Source organism: Acinonyx jubatus, chromosome C2, assembly GCF_027475565.1.
Source record: "Acinonyx jubatus isolate Ajub_Pintada_27869175 chromosome C2, VMU_Ajub_asm_v1.0, whole genome shotgun sequence".
In the NCBI taxonomy this organism is placed as follows: domain Eukaryota; kingdom Metazoa; phylum Chordata; class Mammalia; order Carnivora; family Felidae; genus Acinonyx; species Acinonyx jubatus.
In genome coordinates, this window is record NC_069384.1 from 66,935,607 (window position 1) to 66,960,808 (window position 25,202).

General features: G+C 36.4%; 1 protein-coding gene across 3 annotated transcripts in view; it reads right to left on the bottom strand.

The window, feature by feature from the left end:
- KPNA1 (karyopherin subunit alpha 1) overlaps window positions 1–25,202 on the bottom strand; it is a 70,078-nt gene that overhangs the window by 28,907 nt on the left and 15,969 nt on the right. For 2 of the 3 annotated variants that reach the window (XM_027060990.2, XM_053220930.1), the window contains exons 2-4: window positions 19,074–19,207; window positions 3,603–3,710; window positions 409–508 (exon numbers count right to left, since the gene is read on the bottom strand). In XM_027060990.2, the coding sequence (XP_026916791.1) occupies window positions 409–508; window positions 3,603–3,710; window positions 19,074–19,202 (337 nt within the window). In that variant the 5' untranslated portion in view covers window positions 19,203–19,207. Of the gene's footprint in view, window positions 1–408; window positions 509–3,602; window positions 3,711–19,073; window positions 19,208–23,290; window positions 23,385–25,202 lie in introns of all 3 variants that reach the window. The other variant, XM_027060989.2, reaches the window with a different exon arrangement.

The following is a 25,202-nucleotide window of genomic DNA, read 5'->3' on the forward strand; positions in this document are numbered from 1 at the left end:
AAACAGAATATGGGAAAGTAGTATTTTTTATCGAAATGAAAAAATATACAGTCAACCCCTGAACAATACAAAACTCGGGGCGCCAATCCCCACACAGTCAAAAATCCTTTTTAACTTTTGACTCCCCCAAAACTGAACTACTGATAGCCTACTGCTGACAGGAAACCTCACCAATAACATCAACAGTCAATTAACACTTACTTTGTACGTTATGTATTACATACTGTATTCTTACAATAAAGTAAGCTGGAGAAAAGAAAATGTTATTAAGAAAATCATAAGAAAGAGAAAATATATTTACAATATTGTACTCAATTTATCAAAAAAGATCTGCGTTACAAGTAGACCTGCACAGTTCAAGCCCCTGTTGTTCAAGGTCAACTGTACTTTAACATACTCAGAACTCACCTTTTGAAAGCAGTTTTCTGAATTTCTGTGTTGCTGAAAGCTGTTGCTCTGGGCTATTGGAAAATATCATTTCAATCATGTCAGAAGTAATTACACCACCCTGGAAACACAAAAAAGCAAAAATGATAAAATTTTAACTCTAAATCAAAGGAAAACAAAGACAGTATAAACTGTGGCCAACACTAAGTTAATCATATTTACCTAGAAAAGTTACACAAAGGTAGGATAATCTTTACATGTAGAAATGTCTGAAATGATCAATGATATGACAAAGCCAAATATTTTGTCTATCATTAAGGAGCTCATGGGGGCAACCTGAGTGGCTCAGGTTGTGATCTCCCAGTTGTGGGATCAAGCCCTACGTGGGTTCCACACTCAGCTCTCTCCCTCTCCCTGCCCCTCCCCCATCTCTAAATAAATAAATAAATAAATAAATAAATAAATAAATAAATAAATAAATAAATAAATATTGTGAAAAAAGAAGCTCATGACAATAAGAAAATAATCTTATGAGTAAATACTAGGAGAAGGTGTTTATTATTCTTCCTCTCCTTGCTCATCACATGGTTGGTTGTTCCTTGTCTTTCAGACAAATTTGTTAAATTCTAAAAGAAGGCTTTTCATGGTCTCCAACTCTAAAGGAACTGCTCCATCTCTATCACTCTATTTTAATTCTATGCCAACCCTTTTCACTATCAGGTATTTTTCTCAGTTATGTGTTTACTGCCCAGATTCCTCCAGTATAGCAGATTTGTGAAAACCAAAGACCCTGTCCATCTTACTGTTCTATCACCGAAGGCTGGCATATAGAAGATGCTCAATAAATATTTATGGAGTATAGAATAATCCTGTGTAATTCACAGATTCTAGCTGCTACCAAATTCAACAGCTGACTCAAGTTTACTTAAAATTTCTATTTTCTTTATTAAAACTTTTCAGTTTTCCATTATTTTCTTGCTTTCTTAGAACTTTTCCATTTTTTACTATAACCCATCCCCAATATTAGCAGTTAACCTACTTCTTAGGGTCACCTGTCAGAATGAAATAAAATTCGTGTCATTTCATGAAATATTAGAGTCAAAAAGATGAACTGTGAAGAAAGCTGCACTGAGTTGTCAATGATAGCTGGTTGGGAAACAGCACTTGGGAAACAGTGCTTACCAACAGCACTGGTTGGTAAACAGCACTTTACCAAACACCTGGGAAATCCCAACTGGGAGAATGAAGCATTCTGCTCTTAACAGTCAGAAAAGTAACTACTTTGAAACTTACAAAACTGATACCTGAATAAACAAAGGTATCTATATGATTCTGTTATGAATGTCTGGATACACTTGGATATACACATTCATATTCTCTCTCTCTCTCTCTCTCTCTCTCTCTCTCTCTCACACACACACACACACACACACACACACACGTTTTCTTCCCTCTTATTCCCTAATGTAAGATGTATTGACTTTACATTCATGGTATTTAAGTACTGTTAATTTTATATCCCAGCATTTAAGTAACAGGATATCAAGGAGAGAACTGAACATCACTCAAAGACTTTGCATCTTCTTCCGGGGAGGTTAGTACATTTTTACTTGCACAAACAATAACTATATCATGTCACATGGAGGTATAACTTTGTTATTTATCTGAGTCTCAGTATGGTTTAAGGAGTTGTGTATACATGCCAAGTTGCCAAGGAATGTACTAGGATAGTTAATTTTTTGTGTCAATTTGGTTAGGTTATAGTAGCCAGTTGTCTGAACACACATTAATCTAGATATTGCTGTAAGAATAATTTTTAGATGTGATTAACATTTAAACTAGTATAATCAAGTAAAGCACATTACTCTCTAAAATGTGAGTTGGCCTCAATCAGTCAGTTGAAGAAGGTCTTAAGAGCAAAGACCGGTTTCCTGAAGAAACTTAAGCCTCAAAACTACATCAACACTTACCTGAATTTCCAGCCTACTGACTTGCCCTACGGATTTTGGACTTACTAGCTCCAACAATTACATGAGCCAATTCCTTAAAATCAACCAATCAATCTCCTACAGGTTGTTTCCTCTATAGAATCTTAGTATTATAATCCACGAAATACTTCATATTAATATCCACTTAAAAAAATGGACAGTTTGACTTTCTGAAGGGCCTAGAAGAATTCACCACAAAATCATAGTGTTGGTTGGGGCACCTGGGTGGCTCAGTCGGTTAAGCATCCGACTTTGGCTCAGGTCATGATCTTGCGGTTCGTGAGTTCAAGCCCCACGTCAGGCTCTGTGCTGACAGCTCAGAGCCTGGAGCCTGTTTCAGATTCTGTGTCTCCCTCTCTCTCTCTGACCCTCCCCCGTTCACGTTCTGTCTCTCTCTGTCTCAAAAATAAATAAACGTTAAAAAAAAATTTTTTAAAAATCATAGTGTTGGCTACAATGTCTATCTACATAGATTCCAAAATTATTTAAACTGCTCTAATTAAAAAAAAAGAAAAAAAAACGGTCCATAAAAACTAGAGATCTATGAAGTAGAAAAATATATATAGGATACTGTGCACAATATGTCACAATTTGCTTAAAAGGGGAGGAGGAAGAAAACTTATTTTCGCAAGAAGAATAAGAATCCAGTAACAGTGGTTGCAAATGAAGAAAGAAATTGGGTCACTGAGGTAGAAGAAAGATTTTTTTTTTGAAAACTATATATGATCTATTAAAACATACTGATTAATGAGAAATCTATACAGGTATCCATATAAACAAAGCATAATTTTTAGATCCTCATGTAACCTCAAGAAAGTTATAAAACAGGTTGTAATAGAAAAGCCAACAGCTGTGATATGGAACCAATTTTTAAAATCATATAAACGTGCCCAATTTGATAACTGAAATGAATAACAAACTGGGATTTTCTTTAAAGTATCCCTTGTTATTCAACTTTTAAGGAATAATTTTACAATTATCTTTTTAAGTTTTAAAAGCTGAATTAATCTTCACAATTTAGTTAATTCAGTTTAACTGTATATTATTCAAACTATAAAAAACATCTAATGAACCAGGATATTAAGTATATGGCCTCCTTTCAAAAATGAAATGCCAAGTAATTTCTGTAGCCATTTACTAACCGCTTTTTAAAAAACCCAAATAGAAAGCTAAGCCTCATATCTTCAGAAACATACTAAAAAGAGTTTCTTTCATGATCTTACTTACTGGTGCCATCTCCATGTTATTAATCTGAGCCTCATGGAAGCCTCCATCTGACATAACTTCTTCTTCTGTTTCTTCCTCTGCTGTAGCAACATTTCTTCGCTTGAATAACTAAAAAATAAAAAATCATTACCAAGTATTCTAATACAAAGGAGTTAAACATCAAAAAACTAGGCTCCCCACTTAAAAGGCAATAAGGAAAAGATGGAGCTTTTTGAAAATCATTTTAAAACTTCTAAAGGTTGTGCCACCTTCAATTTTCATGATGAGGAACTAGTTCAGAATTCTCCAGTCTCATAATCTAATGCAATTAACAATCACAATATGCTGTTACCAACACCTGATGTGGTAAAACTTACTAAGAGAAGCCTAACACTGCACGACATATAAAAAGTGTAACGGTGAAAAAGGAGTCGAGGCATGCTTGGCCATTCCCCTTTCCTTTACGTGAAGTTGGTAACACTATAGTCTTACCAATGCATCGTGGGAAATGATAAAAATGATGTCAGAATGGCTTAATACTTCCCTCCTAAACCTCAAAAATAATGGACTGAGACTTCACAACCTTTCTAACCCGTCCAATAACCAGTGATGACATGTGACTACTACCTGAACACTAACTTTAAATCGTCAATTTGTGTAGGCCAAGAATATTTCTACCTAAAGGGAGCCACTAAGGTGTCTCATTGTATCTTTTTTTTTTTAATGTTATTTTTGAGAGAGAGAGACAGACAGACAGAGCACAAGTGGGGGAGGGGTAGAGAGAGAGAGGAGGAGACACAGACTCAGAAGCAGGCTCCAGGCTCTAAGCTGTCAGCCCAGAGCCCAATATGGGGCCCAAACTCACGAACCGTGAGATCATGACCTGAGCCGAAGTCAGACATTCAACTGACTGAGCCACCCAGGCGCCCCTCCGTTATATCTTCAATAGTCCCAGGCAGTTCACTTGTTCATCAAACCATGACGGAGGACCAATAACTTATCCTCTCACCCTATGCAACCCTGTCTAAAAGCAGACAAATGCATAAAATAACAGGTTTCGGCCAATGGATAAGAGGCAGACCAGGCATTGATCCTTCAGAAAAGAAAAGAAGTAAGATTGGCCCTATGACTGCCTCAGATTATTACCTATACAGAGTTTTCAGGCTGCAGCACAGGGAAGACAACACCCAAACAGGGCCTACAGGCTCACTCAGTTGAGCAGACAGAGTTTAGAAATGAGGAGGCCAAGACAACTAGAATCCACAGGCAGAGTAATAAACAGATCAATATAGAGAGAATTCTAAAAATCTGCAGAAAGTTCCCCATGAGTCTTTAGCTTCCTGCTAATAAGCACAGGTGTGTAAGGAAAAGCTGGGAAAGGAATCACCCCCAACAAACATGCAGAACAATTTTGACAGTTATATCAGTCAAGAGATATTCATGTTTCAACCAGATAGAAAAGACTTAGGGTACCTGGGAGGCTCAATTGGTTAAGCATCGACTCTTGATTTCGGCGCAGGCTGTGGTCTCACAGTTTGTGCGATCAAGCCACATGTCAGGCATACACTGACAGCAGAGCCTGCTTGGGGTTCTCTCTCCCTTTCTCTCTGCCCCCTCCCTCAAAATAATAAACTTAAAAAAAACACACACACATAGAAAACACTTCCTAACATATAAAGGGCATTTAGTACAACACTCAGAAGGAAATGGACCCAGCACTAAAGCTAAATTAGCCCCTGGATTAAAGGCATATTGGGGCGCCTGGGTGGCACAGTCGGTTAAGCGTCCGACTTCAGCTAGGTCACGATCTCGCTGTCCGTGAGTTCGAGCCCCGCGTCAGGCTCTGGGCTGATGGCTCAGAGCCTGGAGCCTGTTTCTGATTCTGTGTCTCCCTCTCTCTCTGCCCCTCCCCCGTTCATGCTCTGTCTCTCTCTGTCCCAAAAATAAATAAACGTTGAAAAAAAAAAAATTTAATAAAAAAAATAAAAAAAAAAAAATAAAGGCATATTAAAGTTCCAGCCCAATGAAACGTAAAAACAAATGTTACAAGTAATTTACTAAACCCAATGACAAATTCAGAACTATATGTATTTAAAGATACAAGAACTCCAACAACAAACAAGATAAAATTCACAATTCTTAGAATTCAATTGGAAACTACGAAGCGCTAAAAAGAAGAAAAGAGAGAAAAATTAATCAAAATCACCTAGAAATGACAAAAACGGCAAAATGGAAAAGAGCATTATAAATGTTGTTATACATTCCACATATTTGAAAGGTAAAAGTACAGCCATGAGGAGAGGAAGAGATGAACAAAAAGGCTAAGCAAATAACCTAGACATGAAAAATAAAATTTTTCAGATGAAAAGCACACTGGATAAGATTAACAGCCAATTACATATTGCAGAAGAAAAAATTAGTGAATTTAAGGACATAGCAATATGAACACTCCAAAATAAAAGAGATGGAAAAAAGACTGAAAAAACTGTACAAAATATAAGTCAGTTGTGGGACATCAAGTGGCCTAACACACATGCACTGGAGTTCTAAGATTGGGGTAGGGGAATATATTTGGAAAATGGCCAAAAAAAATTTTTTTTTTAAATTTCAAGTTTTTATTTAAATTCCAGTTAGTTAACATTATAGTATATTAGTTTCAGGAATAGAATTTAGTGATTCATCACTTACATATAACACCCAGTGCTCATCAAAACTGCCTTCCTTAAAACCCATCACCCATTTAATCCATCTCCCCCCACAACCTCCCCTCCAGCAATTCTCACTCTGTTCCCTATGTTTAAGAGTCTGTTTGATGGTTTGCCTCTTTTTCCCTCCTACGTTCATCTGTTTCATTTCTTAAATGCCACATGAGTGAAATCATACAGTATTTGTCTTTCTATGACTTATTTTGCTTAGAATAATACACTCTAGCTCCATCCACTTCATTACAAATAGTACGACTTCATCTTTTTTATTGCTGAGTAGTATTCCATTGTACATATACACCACATCTTCTTTATCCATTCATCAGTCAATAGACATTTGGACTCTTTCCATAATTTGTAATTCATTCATGTTTTCTGTCCATTTCTTAACTGGATTATTTGACTTTTGGGTGTTCAGTTGTATAAGTTCTTTACAGAGTTTGGATTACTAACCCTTTATCAGATATGTCATTTGCAAATATCTTCTCCCATTCTGAAGGCTGCCTTTTAGTTTTGTTTCCTTTGCTGTGCAGAAGCTTTTACCTTGATAAAGTCCAAATAGTTCATTTCTGCTTTTGTTTCCCTTGCCTCCAGAGACATGTCAAGTAAGAAGCTGCTATGGCTGATGTCAGAGAGGTTGTTGCCTGTGTTCTCCTCCAGGAATTTGATGGTGTCCTGTCTCACATTTAGCTCACTCATCCATTTTGAATTTATTTTTGTGCATTGCCTAAGAAAGTGGTCCAGTTTCATTCTTCTGCATGTCACTGTCCAGTTTTCCCAACACCATCTGTTGAAGAGACTATCTTTTTTCTATTGGATATTCTTTCCTGCTTTGTCAAAGATTAGTTGACCATGTAGTTGTGGGTCCATTTCTGGGTTTTCTATTCTGTTCCATTGATCTATATTTATATTTTTGTGGCAGTACCATACAATTTTGATCACTACAGCTTTGTAATATAACTTGTAGTCCAGAACTATGATGCCTCCAACTTTGCTTTTCTTTTTCAAGAGTGCTTTGGCTATTCACTGTCTTTTTTGTTCTACAGTTTTCAGAGTACAGATCTTTTACCTCTTTGGCGGGTTTATTCCTACGTATCTTGTAATTGCAAGATGCAACTGTAAATGGGATCAATTCCTTGATTCTCTTCCTGCTGCTTCATTATTGGTATATAGAAATGCAACAGATCACTGTATGTTGTTTGCACCCTGTGACTTTACTGAATTCATATATTAGTTCTAGCAATTTTCTGGTAGTCTTTTGGGTTTTCTACATAGAGTATCATCTCATCCGCAAATAGTTACAAAGTCTGACTTTTTCCCTGCTGATTTGAATGCCTTTTATTTCCTTTTGCTGATTGTTGAGGCTAGGACTTCTAGTACTATGTTAAATAACAGTGGTAAGAGTGGACATCCCTTTCTTGTTCCTGAACACAGAGGAAAAGCTCTCATTTTTTCTCCATTGAGGATGATAGTAGCTGTGGGTCTTTTGTATACAGCCTTTATGATGCTGAGGTACGTTCCCTCTATTCCTATTTTGTTGAGGGTTTTTATCAAGAAAGGATGCTGTACTTTGTCAAATGCTTTCCCTGCATCTACTGAGAGGATCATGTATTTCTTATCTTTTTTAATAATGTGGTGTATTACACTGATTCATTGAGAATATTAAATCATCCTTATTGCCCAAGGATAAATCCCACTTGATTGTGGTGAATGATTCTTATAATGTACTGTTGGATTTGATTTGCTAGTATTTTATTGAGAATTTTTACATCCATGTTCAGCAGGGATACTGGACTGTAATTGTCTTTTTTAGTGGGATCTTTGGTTTTGGAATCAAGGTAATGCTGGCCTCACAGAATGAGTCTGGAAGTTTTCCTTCCATTTCTATTTTTTGGAACAGTTTGAGAAGAACTGGTATTAACTCTCCTTTAAATGTTTGATAGAATTCCCATGGGAAGCCATCTGGCCCTGGACTTCTGTTTTTTAGGATATTTTTGATTACTGATTCAATTTCTTTGCTGGTTACCAGTCTGTTCATGTTTTCTATTGTTCCTGTTTCAGTTCTGGTAGTTTACATGTTTCTAGGAATTTATCCATTTCTTTTGCATTGCCCAATTTGTTGGCATATAGTTTTTCATAATATTCTCTTAGAAGTGTTTTTATTTGTGGTATTGGTTGTGGATCTCCTCTTTCCTTCATGATTTTATTTGGGTCCTTTCTCTTTTCTTTTTGACAAGTCTGGCTAGGTGATTATCAATTTTATTAATTTTTTCAAAGAACCAGCTCCTGGTTTCGCTGATTTGTTCCACTGTTTTTTGTTGTTGTTGTTATTATTTCTGTATCATTTATTTCTGCTCTAATATTTATTATTTCCCTTCTTCTGCTGGCTTTAGGCTTCATTTGTTGTTCTTTTTCTAGCTCCTTTAGGTATAAGGTTGGGTTGTATATTAGAGATTTTTCTTGCTTCTTGAGGTAGGCTGGTATTGCATATACTTCGCTCTTGTGACCCCTTTTGCTGCATTCCAAAGGATTTGGACTGTCGTGTTTTCGTTTTCATTTGTTTCCTGTATTTATTTCTTTAATTTCCTGGCTGATCCATTCATTCTTTAGTAAGATGTTATTTTTTTTAAAGTTCATTTATTTTGAGAGAATGTGTGTGTGTGTGTGTGTGTGAGAGAGAGAGAGAGAGAGAGAGAGAGAGAGAAAAGAGAGAAAGAGAGAAAAAGAGAGAGAGAGAGAGCATACAGGGGAGAAGCAGAGAGAACCCCAAGCAGTCTCCATACTGTCAGCACACTCCGACACAGGGCTCTAACTTGAACCATGAATTCATGACCTGAGCTGAAACCAAGAGTCAAACACTTAACCAACTGAGCCACCCAGGTGCCCCAAGTAGAATGACTAACCTCCAAGTAGAATGCCACCCAGGTGCCTCCAAGTAAACGGATTTAACCTCCATGTATTTGTGGTCTTTCAACATTTTTTCTTGTGGCTGACTTCAAGTTTCATAGCATTGTGGTCTGAAATATACATGGTATGATCTCAACCTTTCTGCACTTGTTAAGGCCTGGTATGTGACCTAGTATGTGATCTCTTCTAGAGAATGTCCCATATGCACTCAAAAAGAATGTGTACTATGCTGCTTTAGAAAAAAATATTCTAGATATATCTGTTAAGTCCATTTGGTCTGGTGTGTCATTCAAAGCCATTGTTTCCTTGTTGCTTTTCTTCTTAGATGATCTGTCCATTGCTGTAAGTGTGGTGTTAAAGTCCCCTACTATTATTGTATAATAATAGTTGATATGATATGTTGTTATTATGATATAGTGCCTCCCCCCTTCATTTCTTGTTGCAGTCTTTGTTTTAAAACCTAGTTTGTCTGATATAAGTATTGCTATTCTGGCTTTCTTTTTGATGTCCACTTGCATGATAAATGCATCTCCATCCTCTCACTTTCAATGTGGAGGTGTCCAGGTCTAAAATGAATTTCTTCTGGGGCACCTGGGTGGCTCAGTCAGTTGAGTGCCCAACTTTGGCTCAGGTCATGATCTCGCAGTCTGTGAGTTCGAGCCCCGCGTCAGGCTCTGTGCTGACAGCTCAGAGCCTGGAGCCTGCTTCTGATTCTGTGTCTCCCTCTCTCTCTGCCCCTCCCCTGCTTTCTCTCTCTCTCTCTCCAAATTAAACATTAAAAAAATATATTTTTTAATGAGTCTCTTATAGGCAGCATACAGATGGTTTTTATCCATTCTGACACCCAATGTCTTTTGATTGGAGCATTTAGTCCATTTACATTCAGAATAATTACTGACAGATACAAACTTAGTGGCATTTTATTACTTGTTTTGTTATTGTTTCTGCAGATGTTTTCTGTTCCTTTCTAGTCTCTGTCACTTTGGTCTTTCTTTCCCATTTAAAGAGTCCCCTGTCATCTTGTGGGGCTAGTTTTGTGGTTACAAACTCCTTTAGTTTTTGTCTGGGAAACTCTTCTACTTCTATTCTGAATGAGAGCCTTGCTGGACAGAGTATTCTTGGCTGCATATTTTTCCTATTCAGTATGCTGAATATATCATGCCACTCCCTTCTTGCCTGTCAAGTTTCTGTGGAGAGATCTGATGTTAACATTGTCTTCCCTTCTAAATTAGGGACTTCTTCTGTCTTACTGCTTTTAAGGTTTTTTTTTTTCTTTATATTTTGCAAATTTAACTACAATATGTCCTGGTGTTGGCCCGCTTTTGTTGATTTTGATGGGAGGTGTCTGTGCCTCCTGGACTTGGATGTCTGTTTCCTTCCCCATATTAGTTTTCAGCTATAGTTTCCTCAAATAAACCTTCTGCCCCCTTTTCCCTCTCTTCTTCTGCTGGGATTCCCATGATACAAATGTTATTACGGTTTATGGAGTCACTTCATTCCCTAGGTCTGCATTCATGATCTAGTATTTTTCTTTCCCTCTTTTCATCTTCATTATTTTCCATAATTTTATCTTCTGTGTCACTTATTCACTCCTCTGCTTCTTCCTTTCTTGTGGTCATTATATCCATTTGTTTTCAAATCTTGGTTATTATATTTTTCATTTCAGCGTGACTAGTTTTTTAGTCTTTTATCTCTGTGGTAAGGGACTCCTTGGTGTTGTCTAAGCTTTTCTCAAGCCCAGAGTATATCCTTATTATTGTTGCCTTACATTCTGGTTCAGGAATATTACTTAATAACCTTTTCAATTAGATCCCTGGCCATGACTTTTACTTGCTCTTTCTTTTGGTATGAATTCCTACATCTTGGTATTTTGTCTAGGTCTCTGTCTTCTCTGTGTTGGGAAAGCCTGTTATGTTTCCTGCTACTAAGAGTAATAGCTTTATAAAGAAGAGGTCATATACTGTCCAAGGCCTAGTGCTTCAGAAGTGTCGGTACCTGGGTGGTTCAGTTGGTTAAGCATTCAACTTTGGCTCAGGTCATGATCTCGCAGTTTGTGAGTTCGAGCCCCTCATCAGGCTCTGTGCTAACAGCTCAGAGCCTGGAGCCTGGTTCAGATTCTGTGTCTTCCCCTCTCTCTCTGTCCTTCCCCCGCTTGCACTTTCTCTCCCTCTCTCTCTCAAAAATAAACAAAATTAATAAAATTTAAAAAAGAAGTGACTCAAAAAAGTAAAATAAAATAAAATAAAATAAAATAAAATAAAATAAAATAAAATAAAATTACTCTGGTATATGCTATGTGCACTCTCCTGCTATGTTTGACTGCTCTTTCCCTCAGGTCAGTCCTCTGTAGAGTTTCTCCTTTCCTGCAGTGAGCAGTGGGGATTATCTGAACATTGGCCAGAGTATGGTGAGTTTTAACTAGGTGTGCTCTGGTCTGCTTGTTAAAAGAGACTTGATGGTACTTCCACTAGAGCTGAAACTTCACAGAACTCATGGTCAAAAGACAGGGAGTGTGCAAGGGCCTGTGCTGGTCTTCTGGGGGAGGGGCCCGCTGCTCTAGTTCTCAAGTACAACTGCCTTAGTAAAGCTCCACCTGCAGAGGGCAGGAGACCAGGGCCTAGTGTAACAAATGTAAGCCACCCCGGTTGGCGCTGTGCTGCTTACTGACATTAGTTTATACTAAGGGGTAAGGGAGGAAAATTATTTCAGCCAGCCACCTAGTCACCAGAGAGGGGAACTCACATCCCACCACCACAAAGCCCTCCCAGAAGAGCAATTTCCCCTGGTGTATCCCAGGCATCCCTTAGCTCACTACCTTCACCCTGTGTCCTAGCCATCTGGCCACCCAGCAGTACATTGCACCTTGGGGTCTATCCCAAGCAGGCCCGCTGAGTTTTCAAACTCCAAACTTTACGGACCTGGCATGACATGAAGCTGTGCCGGTCCTTCTGAGGGAGGGTCTCGCTGCACTGAGACTGGTGCAGGTTTGTCCCTGGAGGGCAGTTGCACCAAAGCACAGAGGCATGGAGTTTGGAGTAAAGTGCAGCAGAGAGCCAGTGTCCAGGTTAGCCACCTTCAGCTGGTGTCTCTGTGCCTATACTGAGGGAAATGGTGCCCACCGGCTCTTTTCTCCCCAAAGAGGCAATGCCATCTCTCCCAGACGCACTCCAAGAAGGGGAACCGTCTCTCAGTGAGTCCCAGGGGACTCTAAATATTAACAAAGAACAGTTGAGAACAGTTGAAATTCAAAAGATATCATTTACAGTAGCATTGAAACTATGAAATACTTAGGAAAAAATCTGACAAAAAAACTACAATCCCTGAGAGAAATTTTAGACCTGAATAAACAGGAGATACAGTCCTTATGAGTCAGAAGACTCATTGTTACGATAGGAATTCTCCCCCAGCTGATCTACACATCTAACAAAATCACAATCAAATCCCCAGAGCAGGCTTTTGTGCACAAACTGACAAGCTGATTCTGAAGTTCATATAAAAATGCAAAGGACCTATAATAGCCAGAACAATTTTTGGAAAGAACAAGGTTAGAGAGCTAGTAATATGATTTCAAGACTCATTACAAAAGCTACAGTAATCAAGACAGTGTGGTAAATAAGACAGATAAATAAACCAATGGGAACAAAATAGAAGTTCAGAAGCCAGATCCACACAGAGATGGTCAATTGAATGTAAATGGTTCAAGGCAATCAGTGAAGTAAAACAATCTTTTCAAAAAATGACACCTGAACAACTGGAAATCCATATGTTTAAAAAAAAAAAAGGCTCCTTTCCTCTTATTTCACATTATATACAAAAATTAAATGTGAATTATCATAGACCTAAATTTAAACTATAACAAAACTTCTTAAAGAAAACATACAAGAAAATCTTAAGTGACCATGGGTTTGGCAAAGATTCTTAGATCTGACACACAAAAGCATAATCCATTAAAGAAAAAAACATACATGGAATTCCAAAATCAAAACCTTTGGTCTTCAAACAGCACTTCTGAAAACAAAAAGGCAAGCCATCAGCTGGGAGAAAATATTTACAAAACATATCCAACAAAAGACTTGCATCCAGAAAACAACTCAATTAAAATACTAAGCAGACTTTAAAAATAAAACTAAACAGACTTCACTAAAGTAGATATACAAAGGGGCAAATGAACACATGATAACACGCTTTCAACTTCCGTCATTAGGGAAGTGCATAATAAAACCATAATGGCATACTACTATGCACACCTTAGAATAGATAAAATGAAAAAGACTGACCATACCAAATGCTCAGAAGGATGTGGAGCCAATGAAACTCTCATATGCTGCTGATGTGAAGGTAAAATAGTACAACCCATTTTAGCAAACAGTTGACAGCTTAAGTACACACCTACTATACAACCCAGCCATTCTCCTCCTAGATATCTAGAGAAATGGAAATACATGTCCATAAAAAGAGCTGATCATGAATGTTCATAGCAGTTTTATTTGTAATCACCAGAAACTGGAAACAATCCAAACTGCCATTAACAGGTGAACAGATAAACCAATTGTGGCTTTATCTGTACAACAGAATGCTATTCAACAATGAAATGGAATGAACTACTGGTACAACAACATAAATGAATCTCAAAATGATTAAGCTGACTGAAAAAAGCCAGACAAAATAGAATACATATTTTTTCAGTCCATTTATGCAAAATAATCAGTGGTGACCAAAACAGATCAGAAGTTGCTTGGAGATAGGTGAAGGGTGGGGAAAAGGTACTACAAAGGTATACCAGGAAAGTTGGATAGCAATAAATATGTTCACTATATTAATTACAGTGATGATTTCACATATACATATCTCAAAATTTAACAAAGTGTACACTCCATTGTATGTCAACTATACAGCCATAAAGTTGCTTTTTTAAAAACACAGAAAAAATAAACTGAAATACATCTATTTTATGTTAAACACTATGAGTTCCTAATAATATTAAAATATAGGCTTTCCTACTCTCTCTGGAGGATGCTAAGAAACCAATTCATTTTGAAAATAAAGACAGAGAAAATCCAGTTATTTCTTTTTCCTATATGACTACTAATTCAGGAAAACCAAAACCTGCAGTTTGATCCTCTCAGATCTTGCTTTTATGATTTGTTAGGTAGGTCTGGGGCAGTAGTAAATTTATGGCTAATTAATCTCCACTACTGAGGCAAGACTCTCCTGAATACCTAATGGCCCCGTAAATGAGTTTCTCTAGTCTGGCTATAGGAACAGGAACTAGTGTCAGCGCTGTGTAAGGGCCAGGCACGGTTCCCTCTAATCTTTTTGGTTGATAAGTTTCTCTTGCCTTAGTAGTCTCCTCAAGCACATATGCTGATCAGTACTCTGCTGAATATTCAAAAAAAAAACCACTTTGAAGATCTCCAGGCTTCTCTCTATAGACACAAGTCTCCCTTTTGGTATTCCCTCCTATGAATGGATGTCTTCGTCTCTCCAGACTCTCAGCTCTGTCTCAATTCAGGAAAGCTTTGGCCCTTAGTTCCCTCTCCCTGTGTTGCAACCTGGAAACTCTGTTGGGCAGTAAGCTGAAGCAATGATAGGGCTCAACTCATTTGTTTCCCATCTCTAGAGATCACTGTCCTTCACTGGCTAATGTCTGGTGTCTTGAATTAGTGTTTCATGTATTTTGTCTGGTTATTCTTGAGTTTGCTTCAGGTAGGAGAGTAAATCTGGGCCCTGCTATTCCACTTTGGCTGGAAGCAGAAGTCCTCAAAGTGCCCTTTCTAATACTCAAAATATCCCACTTTTGGCTAATGGGAACCTGTTCAAGCTATCTCCTAATTCTTTTCAACACAATTTTCAATGGTCTTAAACTTCCTTGCTCTATGTTATGAAAAAATATTACACATTTGCCTTGAATATTCCCTACCTTTAATCAAGAATCAGGTGTTTTTTCCAAGAAACCTTGTTCCTTTAAGAGAAAAATTCTCTAATGACCACAATCTCAGGGTGCTAGAGGTGCTCACTGATACAAGGTACTTCACTACTTCTAAGCCTTTCTAGGACAAAGCTGGTTTGTGTGCATGTGTTTTAAAAATAAAACACATAATGAATCCCTAATGATATCGCCAATGCAAATTTATATAACCTCTTTGATTTTATATTTCTATTCTTTCGGAAGCTAAAAGATCTAGGTTCCTAATATTAACATAATTATGTACTGTATCCATACACAAATATGCATAGTTTCAAGATCAATCCTGTATGATTACGAAAGCAGTTGATGATTTCTTTATACTCCTTTTTGTCCTTTAGATACAGCCCAACAGAAATAATTAACCATTCTGTCATATTTCCAAGTGTATTAAAGTATTTCCTCTCTGTGGGGTTTAGCCACAAGCATGACACAGAGCTAGACCCAGCTGAATCTTCTTGTTTATTTTTAAGGATTTTTTCGTTACGATTTCGTTTCACAACTACGAAAGCATTTGCAGGACTTCTAAATCAAGCCTAATCACTAAAATTACATCTATTGGCATTGCAAAATTTACATCCACAAGCAGTGTTTTTAATATGGAATGGCAGGATACTGTTACGATCTTTACTATGGGTCATGAAAACCACAACTGCTGATAAACAAGTAGGATTTGAAATAAAAACACCAAAGCGCTTACATCACAAGGATGATGACAAGATAAGACAGGAGAAATTTCCAGTTAAGGGAAGTTCTAAGACTACAGCGATACAGCAAGAACACAGGACAAACAATTCTGACTGGTGCTAGAGGTCAGAAAATGTAGAGAAGAGGTCTCCAAAGGAAAAAAATATGAAAGTGATAAATTATCTGAGAAGTTTAAGCAAGTAGAAAATCAGATAAAAATAACTTAAAAGAGCTATAAAAGAGAAGGAAAAGCAGCCAGGAATCAGAAAAAAAGCCAAGCAGGTTAAAAAAAAAAAAAAATCAGACAATTAATGCCAGGAAAAACAAATACAAAGAAAGGAAATGTAACCACGGTATACTACTCAGCTCAGCAATAAATGATACTTACATAGGATAGTATAACTGTGTTAGGAGAATAGACACAAGGGAAAAGTCGTGTAAGAGCTTAAATCTTCACCTACCATAACAGAACATCAATAGATAATACTTTAAATTGATAAATAAATAGTTAAGAGGATTGAAGTGGCTTACTTGGGAATGAGACCAAGAATACTGGTGGTTTGGTTTCAAGTACTGTAGTACTATTTACCTTTTTCAACAACATGTATTACTCAGAGAAAAACAGGTTTTAAAAAAAGAAAAAACTGCCAAAACAATCATGATCTGTATGCCTTATCTACAGACTACATGTTGCCTGCACTTGTCAACCAAGTTAATTAATGGAAGTTGCCTGTCCAGAAGCTTATCAACTTGCTCACTTCACAAGATATTTCTTATAACTAGAAACATCAGGCAATCTCTATTTAAGCAGCACTAGGTTACCTATTCACTCAGAGTTAACAAGAGTCTGCTTAATTCAAATTTATAAGTACTGGCTCAATCAGAATGATACCAACTAGCAAAATAATTTGCCAAAAATAATTTTAGTTTGGTCTGTAAGCGCCAAGTATACAGGGGTCATTTTTAAAGTGCTGTCCAGATATAACAAAAATTAAATGTTAGTCTGCTAAAAGGATAACCCTATAAAGATGCAGCAAGTTATCTTTTGTGCACTTGGCAACATCAACTCCTGTGCTACTCTCACATCTAGCTCATCAGCTGGCCTAGACCTGTGAGGTTTCCCAATAGATGACAAAGCAACTGTGGAAAGATAAACAGTACCTAAATGAGTCTGTATCTTACTGATATTTACCATTTTACAAATTAGGCATGAAACAAGTACTGTTATGGTATTAAGAAGCCTGATTAGTTTTTACCAGTTGTTTCTACATTACATGGCACATAAGAAATTAAGAAATGAGGATTTTCAATACAGCAGTATTCCAAAAACTTATCACAGAAACTTATTAAAGCCATAGCAAAATTTCAGATCTCATACAATGAAGCCAATAGAATTTCAACTACAAATATTTTTAGCCCAATATATGGGACCATACTTGCCACTTGATATATTAAGGACAGAGAGCATTTGCCTTCAGGCAGGTAAGTGAATACAAAAAATTTATTTACATAGACTTTACAATGAAGTCTAATTATATGAAATCACCCATCACCAAGAAGAGAATAATATGAACACTGTTAATGGCAGAGTATCATTACTACACCTTCAAATGGCTTTATGCCAAATATGATGCATAAGCTGGTGGCTACATTCAGACCTATACTTGAGCTCATGTACATATATTTATGTATTCATATATAGGAATATAAATATGTAACAATGCTATTATGATTTCTGAAATTTACTACCAAAATAGAAGCTAATATAAAAGTTTATTCAAAGAAAAGATTCCACCTCAAGACACAGAGATGAATAAAGAGGTAATAAGAAACCCAGAGAAACTCATCCTTTTATGACTAAGTGGTAACTCATAACTTAATTTACTACACTTAATATAAACTTTATTATAATATTACAAACTCTCTTTGCCCAAAAATAACAGTAACAATGACACTGTTTGATTCAAACATCTACAGCCCTAACAAAAAAAAAAAAAACAACACTGAAGTTGTAATGTACTCTTAGACTTTAACTACTTGGATTTTCCATGCAGCGTTACTCAAAAAAACAGTGTATGTTGAAAACAGCTCACTGTTAACTGCAAAATATTTATGACAGATTACCGTATTTCTCAGGTATGAAAGGACTGAGTCATTTATTCGCCTTTTATGGAGCTTTTGTAGTGTGGGGGTCAAATGGTCCTTCTAAGCTCAAAAATCTCTCCTTAGCAAAAAAAAAAAAAAAAAAAAAAAAAAAGTAACCTAGGGGCGCCTGGGTGGCTCAGTCAATTAAGCATCTGACTCTTGGTTTCACCTCAGGTCATGATCTCATGGTTTCATGAGTTCAAGCCCCACATCAGGCTCCACTGACAGTGCAGAGCCTGCTTAGGATTCTCTGTCTCCCTCTCTGCCCCTTCCCCACTCACGCTGTTTTGGTCTCTCTCAAAATAAATAAACTTAAAAAAAAAAGTCACCTAAATGTCTTTAAATCTCTTTGCCAAAAGGGATGGGGATGGACTGTTCATTCTAAGCATTTTTAGAGGAAGGTAAAATGAGAGAGAGTCCCAAATTCTCCTGTAGATGTTCAGATGTTCTCAAGTTAAAAATGACCAAAATTAAAAAAAAAAAAGATAAAAAATCAATGTCCTAATGAAGCCTGCAGAATTTAGGGGTAAAAAGACATATTCCTTGAGATTTCACTTTAAAATACTACATAATAAAGAAACATAAAGATAGACAGACATGAACCAACTATGGCCTGCTACTGACAATTACTGAATCCGTAGCATGATTTTATAAGGTTCACTATCTATTCTTTAATCTATGTTTACAACTTTTCAAATCAAAGATTGTAATGAAAAGCAGTGTTTTCTTGGTCACTTGAGAATTCATTAATATGCACATAAAATCTTAAGGAAGCTCCAACTTTAGAAAAATAAAACACACTAAAAACAAATAGGCCAAAATATTAAACAGTGGTTGTATTGGGAATATGAGAACCTGAGAGATTTCTTTATTCTTGTATTCTACTTTTCATCACCTCCTCTCCCGGACTCCCAAAACATGTTGATTTTATGATACAGGGGATACACACACACACACACACACACACACACACACACACACACACACATCCAACACCATCAAAACTAAAATAGAAGTGGTTTCAGGCTTAATATGTTAACATTAAGTTCTTTAAAATAAATTTAAAATGGTAAAAGGATTTACCTGCTCTTCTCTTTTCTGCTTGCGTAACTGCAGTCCCTCTTCCTCCCTCCTCCTGCGCATCTCATCAGGATTCAGGGACTTATTTTTGTAACTTTTCAGGCGAAAGTTCTCTTTTCCTGGGGTGGTCATGATTTCTACAAAAATGAGAGAGGAAGGGAACAAATGAGCTTAGCTTATGGTAAGGAGCTCTGTTATTCCAATAGCTCAGCCTTTTAAATATATACATGCCCACCCTCACTCTGTAGGGACACCAGAAATGGGTTACTTTTTTTAACAGCTTTATTAAAGTGTACAAGTCAATAGCTTTTGGTATTTTCACAGCCATGCGAAACCATCACCACACGTTTTTGGTTTTTTTTTTACATTTTTATCACCTCAAAAAGAAACTGCATACCATCTGCCTATCACTCCTATTCAGGACATTTCATATGAACAGAATCACATGTGTGATCTTTTGTGCCTGGCTTCTTTCATTTAGCATATTTTTAAAGTTTATCTATGTTGCAACATATAGCAGTACTTTATTGCTTTTTACGGCTGAATAATATCCCATTATATGGATATACCCCATTATATTTTGTATCTACTCATCAGCTGATACACATTTGGGTTCTTTCTTTCCACTTTTTGGCTATTAGGAATAATGCTTCCATAAACATTTGTGGACAAGTTTTTATGTAGACATATGTTTTTTCTTGGGTATATACCTAGGAATGGAACTACTGGGTCACACAGTAACTCTGTTTAATCGTTTCAGGAACTGCCAAAATATTTTTCCAAAGTGCTGTGCTATTTTACATTTCCACCAGCAGGGCATAAGGGTTGACAATTTCTCCACATCCTCGCCGACAATTACTATTACAATTTTTGGTATCTGCTGTCATTTCACATAAATTTATTTCCCAACTGTATATCCTCCATAAAAAAAAAAAAAAGTCTATTCAGATTCTTCACCCATTGTTAAGTCGTCTTTTTATCACTGAGTTGTAAGAATTTTTTACATATTCTAGATAGAAATCCTTATGAGATTTATATTTTTTAAATATTTTCTTTAATTCTGTAGGTTGTCCTTTCACTTTCTTAATGGTGTCCTTTGAAACACAAAAGTTTTTAATTTTGATGAAGTCCAAATCAATCTATTTTTTTGTTGTTGTTCCTTATGCTTTTAGTGTCATACTTAGGGATTATAAATCCTAAATTTCCTATTAGGAGTTTTAAATTTTAGCTTTTACATTTAGGTCAGTCATTCATTTTGAGTGATTTATTATATATGGTATGAGGTAAGGGTCCAAATGCATTCTTTCATAACTGGCTACCCATTTGTTCCAGGCAGGCACCATTTGTTGAAAAGATTTTTCTTCCTCCATTGAATCGTCTTGACACCCTTGTTGAAAATCAAATTGACCATATCTATATGGTTTTATTCAACTCTATTCCATTGATCTGTATGTATACCCTTATGCTGATTCCACATAATCTTGAGTACCATTTTTGTTAAGTTTTGAAATCAGGAAGTATAAGTCCTCCTATTTTATTCTTTTTCAAGATTGTTTTGGCTCTTCTAGACACCTTGCAATTCCGTGTGAATTTTAGGAGTGAGCAATTTGTCAATTTCTACAAAGAACTGAGCTGGGATTTTGATATGGACTACACTGAATCTGCAGGTCAATGTGGGGAGTATTGCCATCTTGATGTTAAATCTTCCAAACCACAGACAGGATGTTTTTCTATTTACTTAGAGCTTCTTTAGAATCTTTCAACAATATTTTGTAGTTTTCAGTGTTCTACACTTCTTTTGTTAAATTTATTCCTGTTTTAATTTTTTTGATGCTATTACAAATGAATTTTTTTCTTAATTTCACTTTTAGATTGTTCATGATAAGTCTATAGAAATACAATTGATTTTTTTGTATACTGACTTCGTATTCTGCAACTTTGCTGAACTTGTGCATCAGCGCTAATATTTTTTTAGTGGATTCCTTAAGATTTTTTACATACCAGAGCATGTCACCCGCCAGGGACAGTTTTCTTTCTTTCTTTCTTTCCAATCTTGATGACTTTGTGTATTTTTTTTTTATAAGTACCATAGTTAGATACTCTAACACAATGTTAAATATAAATGGAGAAAGCAGACACTCTTGTCTTATTCCTGATCTTAGGGGAAAAGCATTCAGTTTTTCAACATTAAGTATGACGTTATCTTTGAATTTTTCATAGGTGTCTTTATTCATGTTGAGAAAGTTCCCTTCTATTCATTTTTTTTTTAATGTTTTTATCAATTAAAGAGTGTTGGATTTTGTCAAAAACTCTATGTCTTTGGTGATGACAATGTGACTTTTGTTTTTTGTTTTGTTTACTGATACATTACATTAATTGGTTTGTGAACTTTACACCAACCTTGCATTTCTGGGATAAATGCCACTTGGTTGTGGCATAAAATTCTTTTTATATGTTGGTGAATTAGGTTTGGTAGTATTTGGAGGATTTTTGTGTTTATCTTCATAAGAGATAGTGGTCTATAGTTATCTCGTAATGTCTATGGTATCAGGGTAATACCAGCTTCATAAAACAAGTTGGGAAGTATTACCCCTCTCAATTTTTAGGAAGAGTTAGAATTGTTCTTTAAATGTTTGGTAGAATCCAGTAGTAAAACCATTTGGGCCTGGGCTTTTCTTTGTGGGTACCTTTATGATTAATTCAATCTCATCGCTTGCTATAGGTCTACTATTCAGTGTGTCCATATAAATGTTTCGGCAATTGTCTTTCTAAAAATTTGTCCATTTTATCTAAGCTATGTAATTTATTGGTATACAGTTGTCCATAGTATTCCTTTATAATCCTTTCCATTTTTGCAATCCCAGTAATTTCTGATTCTACTAATTTAAGTCCTTTTTCTCTAGGTCAGTCTGGCTAAAGGTTTGCCAATTTTGTCAATCTTTTCAAGAAACCAGTTTTTGGTTACCTTAATCTTCTCTACCGTTTTTCTATTTTCTAGTTCATTAATTTCTACTCTCATCTTTATTATTTCTCTCCTTCTGCTTGTTTTGGGCTGCTCTTTTTTCCAGTGACTGAAGATGGAAGGTTACTGATTTGAGATCTTTCTTCTTTCTTAATATAAGCATTTATCACTAGAAGTTTCCCTGTAAGCACTGTTTTCTTAGGTAGTAACTTCATTTTCATTTTTCTCAAAGTATTTTCTGATTTCTCTTTTCATTTCTACTTTGACCTACTGGTTATTTATGAGTGTTAATTTCCACATATTTGTGAGTTCCCCAAATTTCTATTAGTGATTTCTAATTTCTTTCCATTGTGGTCAGAGGACCACCTTTTTTATTTCAATCCTTTTAAATGTATTAAGATTTGTTTTGTGGCCTAGTATATGATCTATCCTTGAAAATGTCCCACGTTCACTTCAGATGCCTAGTTACCTCTAGTAACCTAGTTACTAGTTACCTCTGGTAACATATTTTGCTTTAGTCTATTTTTTCAGATATTATAATAGCCACTCCAGTGTTCTTGTTATTGCTGTTTGCATTAATAGATCTTGTCCATCCTTATACTTTAAATATATTTGTATCTTTAAACTTAAAGTACATCTGTCGTAGAGAACATATAGTTGGGATACTCTGAAAATCTCTGCCTTTTTTATTACACAATTTAATCAATTCATGTTTAATGTTATTACTTACAGTTTATTTACAACTGCTTTTTCATTTTCTATGTGTCTCATGTCTTTTTTGTTCATTACTTTGACTGCTTTCTTTTGCATTAGGTGAAAATTTTCTAATGAAGCACTAAAATTTCTTTAATGACTTTTTCACTGTATTTTTAGTTTTTCCCCCTAGTGGCTGCTCAAGGGCTTACCATATAACATTTTAACTTCAGACTTATACTAGCTTCAGATTTATTACTCGCTTAATTCCAGTAAGATATAGAAATGCTATGCTATATAGTTCTACTGCCTTTTCCTCCATTTGATGGTATTATTGTTATAGATATATTTAATGTTACAAACCTAATAATGCACTGTAATAATTAATCACCTATATTCATTTCCTTAGCTTGACATAGCTTTGCCTCCACTCACTTCCTCTGTGCTATTGACAGATATGCTACAAATATACTACATTTCCACACCTTATAAGCCCAAGAATCAGTTTTAAGAAAAAAGGAGAAAAAATATGTCCTTATATTCTCTTTTAAAACTACATAATTACCTTCACTGGTACTCTTCATATGGATTCAAATTACTCTCTTGAGATTACTTGCTTTCAGGATAAAAAGCTTCCTTTAGCATTCTTGCAAGGTGGTCTGTAAGTAATAAGCTCTCTCAGTTCCTGTTTATCTGGGGAAAATCTTCATTTCGCTTTCATTTTAAAAAGATAGCTTTGCTGGATATATAGGATTTTTGGTTGACTGTATTTGTCTTTGAGTACTTAAAATGTATTATTACACTGCCTCTCTCCTCCATTGTTTCTGCTGAGAAGTCAGCTATTCTTCTTATCAGTGCTCCCTTGTAAATTAATTCCTTGAAGAAGAGATGAGGAGCTATTTTATGACCCGCTTTTCTCCCTAACCACCCAACCAAATCTCTGAACTAGGGCTCTCAAGTTGGGAGTACAGACAATAGCATGCTTCTCTGAGTGATAACCCCTACAGGCGCTGAGTATTTTGTCCAGGTAGGTAGGAGGGTGGGTGGCACCAGAACTACCTCTCCACCACATATACCAAAACTTAGCATCAGCATCAGGCACCTGGGGGTGGGAAGAGAAATCCTGATGTCCTGCTCCTCCCAAGAAGAAAACCTTCCCTCCAAATAGAAGCCTAGGGCCATTTCCAGAAGCTTTAAACAGCTGTTTTTAAAGTTTTTCCCACTTTTACTAGGGAGTGGGTCTGTAGAGCTCCTTGTGCAGTCAGACTGGAATTCACAGAAGAGTTCCATTTAAGATGATTTTATTGCACACCTGAATTCAGAATCATTTGATTTATAATGTGCTGTGCTGCATCATCTATTTTACCTGAATCTCTTAACAAACACATGAGGCAAGAAATTATTATTCTCATCCTTTACAGTTAAGGACTCAGGAGGCTAAAAGAGGTGACTTGGCCAGGGTTACATAATATAAGATACAGCAAGGATATGAACCTACGTTCCCGATTATAAACCTGATGCTCTACTGTTATGGACTGAACTGTACTCCTCCACCCTCACCAAGTATATATATTGAAGCCCTAACTTCCGATATGACTATATTTGGAAATAGGACCTTTAAGAAGATAATTAAGGTTAATTAAGATGTCATCAGTGTGGAACCCTAATCCAGTAGGACTAGTGTCCTTATAAAAAGAGGACGAGAGGGTGAGAAGTGTCCTTATAAGAAGAGGAAAAGAGGCACTGGGTGCCTCAGTGGGTTACGCATCCAACTCTTGATTTCAGGTCATTTCAGGTCAGGTCATTATCTCACGGTTTGTGGGTTTGAGTCCCACACTGGGTTCCCTATGCTGACTTAGGCCCTAGTGCAGTGCCTGCTTGGGATTCTCTCTCTCTCTCCCTCGCTCTCTGCCCCTTCCCTGCTCACACTCTCTCTCAAAATAAATAAACTTAAAAAAAAAAAAAGAGGAAGAAACACACCAGAAATCTCTTCCCCCATTCTAACCCCCTATGTGCCCACAAATATGGCCACGTGAGGACACAGCAAGAAGGTGGTCATTTGCAAGTCAGGAAGAGAAGTTCCACCAGAAACCAACCCTGTTGGCACCTTGATCTTGGACTTCTGGCCTCCAGAACTGGTATAAAATGAATTTCTGTTGTTTAAGCTACCCAATCTGTGGTATTTTTTACGGCAGTCTAAGCAGACTGATATATATACCCAGTGGCATTTTGTCAGATTTAGTTTTACTAGACTGAAAGGCGGGGGCAATGCAGATGAGAATTTGCAAATAATCCTGAAGGAATCATTTAATGGTGCTGACAAATGATCTAGAGAAAAAAGCTGGATTCCTGAAGCAAACAGCATTTTGGCTCTGAAATATCACAATACAGCATTGTAAGAATCAGAAGTTTTAGGTCAGAGAAAGGAAAAAGTCTATAGTAATAGGGCAAGACCTGGATAAAGTTTAACAATACCA